At 40.4% G+C, this 6,791-nt stretch overlaps 1 protein-coding gene across 2 annotated transcripts in view; it reads left to right on the top strand.

Moving 5' to 3' along the window:
• Positions 1-180: 180 nt before the first annotated feature.
• sacm1la (SAC1 like phosphatidylinositide phosphatase a) overlaps positions 181-6,791 on the top strand; it is a 37,815-nt gene continuing 31,204 nt past the window's right edge. For both annotated transcript variants that reach the window (XR_013288883.1, XM_077548813.1), the window contains exons 1-8: positions 181-342; positions 1,536-1,633; positions 1,966-2,040; positions 2,130-2,257; positions 4,723-4,872; positions 5,500-5,559; positions 5,630-5,663; positions 5,775-5,876. Coding sequence is in view for 1 of the 2 variants with exons in the window: in XM_077548813.1 (XP_077404939.1) it covers positions 314-342; positions 1,536-1,633; positions 1,966-2,040; positions 2,130-2,257; positions 4,723-4,872; positions 5,500-5,559; positions 5,630-5,663; positions 5,775-5,876 (676 nt within the window). In the remaining variant the exon portion in view is untranslated. The remainder of the gene's footprint in view (positions 343-1,535; positions 1,634-1,965; positions 2,041-2,129; positions 2,258-4,722; positions 4,873-5,499; positions 5,560-5,629; positions 5,664-5,774; positions 5,877-6,791) is intronic.

A 6,791-nucleotide genomic window follows, 5' to 3' on the forward strand; every position in this document is an offset into this window, starting at 1 on the left:
AAAGACGCAAAAGGAAACTATTTGTTCTTAAAACAATTTTATTTGTGATTTTTGTTTAATATACTGTAACGCTCCTCATTGCTGCCAAAGCACAAATTCAGAGAGATTGGAGCTGCATACAGGCACTTTTTTAGTTAGCTCAATTGGGGCGGCGATTTATGCTTATAGTCACGCCTCCCATGGTTGCCAAATTCCACGGACGAGCAGCAATTTAAACACCAAGGTTTGTTCCGGGTTCAATATCTCAGAGCTGGCAACACAAGATCAGACGCTGTCACTCTTGGGTCGCTTTGGTTAGGTCGACGGAGTGAAGATGGCGACCGCCTACGAGCGATACAATTTGTAAGTACATTTAACTCAGTTAAAAATTTTAAATGCCTTATCTCGACAAAGGTCAAACTGCAGCTGGGAAGCAAGTCGGTGGTAGGCTACATTCTGGGCGGAAATTAGTTTTTAATCCAGGTGGCTGGACAGCTAAAGTTCACCGAGTGACTCTTGTTACATCAGGAAGTACTAAAGTTTAAATTCGTTATTCATCATTAATAATATAATTTGTGTGTAACACTAACAAGGCAAAATATACAATACTTGAACATGGCTTTTGTCTGTCTGTTCAGAGTACCCCTGTAAGAATGATGCACGACGACAGAGGTTTATGTCACTGTAGCTCTCCGACAAATGAATGTTTGTTCATTTATTCTAAGAATGTACTTAGTTGCGTCACATTTTTTTTTCCTTGTGGCAGTGGAACACTTACGGTCTTGGAGAACATTGATTGTCACATGGATGTGAAAGCGAAATATGAGTCAGAAACTGTGTATGCCTATGCACCCCTTGGACCCTCACCGTTTTTGTCACTACACCATGTCAGGGTTTTGACAAATCTTAGGTTAGGTAGACACTTTGATCCCGTTGGCAATGTGTACTTGTCACACACTGTTTTGTCATAACTTAATGATTTGGTCAAGAATAGCTGATATTAAAATTGTGTTTTGGTCTTTGCTGGATTACCCAACTCCACTTGTCTCCATGTTTTTAGAGGTATGAAATGAGCATTTCTTTAAACATGCATGGGAATGATACACTGGAAAAACCCCAATAGGCCTACTGCTTTTTGAGCAAACATTGGTGTCACCTGTGTACACTGTATTAGTCTAGTTAAGATTATGACAGGGCAACAATAGTGTGTTTGTGCGACTCTCTTACAAGAGTACATACTATCTTCAGTTCAGCTTGTCACTGAGTTAAACAACTGGTCACACTTTCCCACTGCAGGGACCTTGATCTTCTGGAAACCATGTTTATTGTTATTACTTAAAACGTTTTAAAATTTCTTTACTGCCATTAATTTCACCCATAGTGGCCATAGATACATATCAGATGTCATCTTCAGTCGACAGCAAGTGAAAAAAAAAAAAGTTTTTAAAGGTATTATTGTACATGGGAAAAAAATAAAATGTTTGTTTTTTTTACTGCTGAAAATGGCTCAATGAGTCACGTATCCCTTTAAATGAAATGTATTTTGTTCTCTTCAGACACACCACCCCAGAAAAGTTTTTCATCGAAGCATGTGATGAAGGGGTTGATGCTGTCCTGGCTATCGACAGGGTGTCAAATGAGATGACCCTCACAAGTAAGAAGGCTCTTCCAGAAACTGCATGAGACAACTGTGTGTTTCAAAGCAAAACTTCTTGAGATTACTTACAGATTACTACTACTACTACTACCTGCTGTGATTCAGTGCCTTTTTTAGACAACAGCTGTCAATTCTTTTTCTTATTGGAAATGAATGGCTATTATAATTATGTCTATCAGTGCTATTCTGATGCTGTGTGATTGACTGATGACTGTTATCAATATTCGTGGAGTGTCTTTCAGCTGTTTTCATCTTGTCAAAACAGCTCTCACAATGAAGAGACTTTGAGATGTTTTTTTAAAGTCATCTAATCTGTAGTGTTTTTACAGGTAAAAAGGATATGCCTGCCTCAGCAGTGACCAGGCCTATTTGTGGCATCATGGGAACCATTCGCCTGGTTGCTGGTAAATATTACTGAGATGTAGTCTTTTATTGGAGCAGATTCAGTACATTGTTCACTTTGATGGATATTGCACAAACTGACTTTCCATAGGGATGTACCTAATAATTATCACAAGGAAGAGAAATGTCGGAAACCTCCTGGGTCATGCAGTGTGGAAAGCCGTGGATTTTGATATCATCTCTTACAAGAAGACAATTTTGCATCTGTCAGAGATACAGGTAAAAAAAACCATGCAAAAATAAGGAAAAACGTGTGAACACGACACAGAAAGGTGGGGCTTGTAATCAAAAACAGTGATGTTGTAAGGCAGTAATAGTTTTAAAAACTGAAGCAAAACAAACCCTTGCAGGACTTCAGAACTACATTGAACTGCAGGTATTGTGTATTTTAAAGACGTATATGATTGTATTTGGGAAAATAGGTGTAAAAGAAAGCGAGTAACTGTGTATATCTTGCTCAAACACAATTCATATGTACACACTTTAAAAAAGTAAAATGGTGGGTTTAAGAGCATGTCAATTGGTAACAATGGCAGAGAGCATAGGGAGCCTGTGACCAGTGAAATGTTGGCGGTTCACATCAGGTTTCACTGCTTTGCAAATTGGCTTAGCAGTCTTATCCTATTATCCCAACAGAGACACACAAAGCCCAGAAAGCATGCAACTCATTCTAATACATTATTCACTGCTGTTGCTTAAACCACAGCAATTACACTTTAGGCCAGAATTTTACTAAAGCTTTGTGCGTAGTGGGTACAAAAACCAGTGCAAATTTGACTACTTACACAAACAAATGTGGAAGATGATCTACAAACCAGGTGCTCACAGGATTGTGATTGCTTAATAGTGAATTTGACACGTCATCAATGTGGTCAGATAGAGATGCGAATGATCTGGGTGGAAGCCAGTCTTAAGTGCCGCGCTGTGATCTCACAGGCGAAATTTGCATCGTCCGCATATGCAGTCACTTATAAACATATTTTACACTCTTTGACCTCCTACTAGACTTTAGCCAATTAGTTAATTTTTTCGCCATGTAAAGGACTGTGTGCCCTTTGTGTTTCACATTTAAAGTGAATGAGAAAAGCCACTACATTTGCTGGCAATTGATTGATGCTCGCAACGGCGCCAATTACCCTTTTAGATATGTGCCTGCTTGCGCGTTTCTGCAAAATTACCTGTCCCGCCTCTTCGTTAGAGTTGCGTTAGCAAGTTAGACAGCTTATCGCGCAAGACTTGTGTTGGCCACGAAAATAGTCCTGTGGCTGGATTCAGGGAAAAAAAAAAAAAAAAATTGTAATAAATAGTTTCAAGGTATTAGAGAGGATTCTGTGGTGAACGAGTAGCCCAACAGCTGTTTGTGGTTTTCTCAATGGTGCGCATGCGTAACGAAGCGCCTTTGTTATTGATTAGCTAGAATCTAAAATTCCCCAGTCTTTTCTGGCCACCGATGGCCGTGTTCCAACACTCGTACCCCCACCCCTGCGACACCCAACCATGCGCGCCCGCCCTCCCGCCGAAATGCTTCGGACAACTGAGACAGACACACTCACGCACTCTTTGTTGAAATCAAACGGCTTTTGGGGGTGTAGTTCACTTTCTCTGCAAATGAGACACTGTTCACTGACACAGGATCAGTGTGTTATTTGATGTAACATGCAAGGCTGTCGTGATTAGGTTATATTGTGGCTGCAATGTATCTGCTGTAAATATTTATAATGGGTTGGTAAACATGGTTCCGGGAGCAAACATGGAGCTGGCAGGGCCTACTCAGGTGGTGGGTGGCCTTGGTGGGCGCTAAGGAGTCTCAAGATCTAAGCATCATCTGGGCGCTAGCAACAGTGGTGGGCCGGTGGCTGAGCTGACCAGAATGGAGTGAACATTGCTGTGGACCCAATGGGCAGGATGCAAGCCAAACTACACTTCTGGAAGCCACAACATGTGTGAAAGCTGATCCAAGGTCAGCAAAGACGTTACTGGTTAACGAGCATGTGCTCGTCTGGTGGGGTGGGCCTGTTGGTGGCGTCCGGGAACCGATTTACTAATCCCAAATGATTGATACTAGCTGCTTTTTATACACGGACATTACTCAAGATGAACTAAGCGAGGAGTGTGCAAACTTAAGTCTGGGATTGATAACAATATGAATCAATGACCTTCATAATCAATGTATACGACTGGCACGTATAGTAAGAATCGATGGGGACGGGTTACTAATAAGCGATGGCTTCTGCCCAAAAGCCCTTCTTTCTGATGTCAATGTTGCAAATGATATTATGTGATTGATGTAACCTGTAATAATGTGTCCGAAAGTGGGGGGGGGAGATGAACAAAACACGGTACTGCGGAGTGGGCTAGTGCAAACCTGGCTTTAAAATACAAAACAACCATGTGAAGAGCTTTTTTTTTTCTTCTTCTTTTTATAGCCCTAAATCAGATAATTATTTCACCTAGACCCATTAAAACTAGTAAGCAGATAGCAAATACATCAAAAAACTCAAATGATAATATGCTGCCTTTTATTAACTGTCAACCCTCCATTTATTCTCCTCTTTCAGCAAGTCGAACTAGCCTTCCTTGTGTTAGAACTGTTGACACTAACAGTAGCTGCTAGTACACAAGGCTATGCGATTTTTGCCAACCCCTGTTAAAGATGTTATTTTTTTGTCTTTTTTTTTTTTTAGTCTCAAGAGAATAAGACCTTCCTGTCCATGTTAAATAATGTGCTGACTACAGATGGTTTCTACTTCTGCACTGATTATGACCTGACACACACCCTTCAGCGGCTGGCCAATACCAGCCCCGACTTCCAAGAGATGAGCCTGCTAGAGAGGGTGAGTGATCCAACAAATAAACATGCTTGTTATGACCAAAGTAAATTTATCCTGTATACTGGTGTCACTACACGGAAGTGATGATGTTTTTTTATCCAAATGATATTTTAAAACCTCTATAAATAGAATGGCACATGTTCAGAGCCATTCAAGGCGTTTAAGTTTCCTTAAAGGGGTAATCCTTTTCCGGGCCAATTGAACCCCGGACCCCTTCAATCATGCTCTCTTAACAATGTTTGATAAATCTGCCTTGTTAAGCATAAAATGTCTTATCTCATATTATGTATATTTGCCTATTTGCCCATTTTACCTATTTATGTTGTCTTGTACATAAACACTGATCGTGCCCTGGAACTCCAAGACTGAAAATGAATCCCAGTGCGGCCCTAAGTGGTACGGGTTCAGGTCCCACTTGGTGGCAGTGTGAATTGTTGTCTGTCTCCATTTGTACCCTGTGATTGACTGGTGACCAGTATAGAAGATAACCTCCTTGCCAAAGCTAATGACAAGTGATTACCTTGTTCATCAGATGAAACCAGAATTACACATTCATAGTTCAGAAACCAGAGCTGATTAAAAACTAATAATAAAAAGATCAAGATTAAGTGTGTGGCCGATGTGTTTCAGGCAGATCAGAGGTTTGTGTGGAATGCAAATCTCCTCCGAGAGCTGGCAGCAGAGCCAGAGGTAACTCTCTTCCACTTAATAGCTCTGTCTTTTTACAATCTGCCTTAACTTCCAATTTAACTGCCCATAGCTACACAGGTTTGCTCTGCCCGTTGTACATGGCTGTATCCTTTTTACTACATATTTACCTGGAGACGAAGAGAGATGAAATGTTCACTTTTGTGCTTTAAAGAAACATCGATTTACAGAATAGTTTCCTTGATCTGTTGGTCCAGTCATTGTTATGAAACCATGTCGTATCAACGGGAAAGTCTTTGAGTGGATCCTCATATCCCGAAGAAGCTGCTTCCGGGCTGGTGTCAGATACTATGTCAGAGGTAACCAAAACTGTCTAGTGTTTCAACCACATACGTCTCATGCTATGACAAAGGCTTTAGAGGAAGGTCTCCTCCTCTCTCTGACAGAAATTCAAAGAAAATGCATGAACATCACTAGTCAATCAGGTGGCCAGTGGATTTTCTAAAACGTTGTATAATACTAATAAATACTATTACTATCTTGGTTCAACAGCTGTAAACAAGCCAGACCCCAATTCCAATGAAGTTGAGATGCTGTGTTAAACAAATAAAAACAGAATACAATGATTTGCAAATCATGTTTGACCTATATTTAATTAAATATGCTTCAAAGAGAAGATATTTAATGTTCAAACTATAATAAACGTGATTGTTTTTAGCTAATAACCATAAGAGGTGCCAAATCAAGGTCCATAAAGTAAAAATCCTGCCACAGTTGGGCTTTAGCCTCAGGTGCTAGTTAGCTAGCTCGCTAGCTAGCTCTCATGGTGCTTGTTCACCTGCTAGGGAGCGAGCTAGCTAGCACTAGGGGCTAAAGCCAAACTGTGGCAGGGTTTTTACTTTCTGGACCTGGATTTGACACCTCTGATAACTAGGGGTGGGAATCTTTGAATGTGTCACAATTTGATTTGATTCCGATTTTTGGGTCTGCGATTCAATTCACAATCGGTTTTTGATTCAAAATGATTTGATTGACAATGATTTTTGCTTTAATCTATAGATGTGCAAGGAATTGTAATGATCTACTCCAGTCTGACTCGCTAATGCTAATTAGCGTGCTACTCACGGCACTTTTATCACTCAAAAGAACGTCTCCACACTGCAAAAAAAAAAAACTTTTATTGGAATAACTTGATCGTGACTTTTTTGGCTCGTATTGGAAGCTGGCCATGTTGCGCAAGTCCCACAGACCACAATAATTACTTTGTGCTTAAT

The sequence above is a fragment of the Vanacampus margaritifer genome, chromosome 17 (genome assembly GCF_051991255.1).
Source record: "Vanacampus margaritifer isolate UIUO_Vmar chromosome 17, RoL_Vmar_1.0, whole genome shotgun sequence".
NCBI lineage: Eukaryota > Metazoa > Chordata > Actinopteri > Syngnathiformes > Syngnathidae > Vanacampus > Vanacampus margaritifer.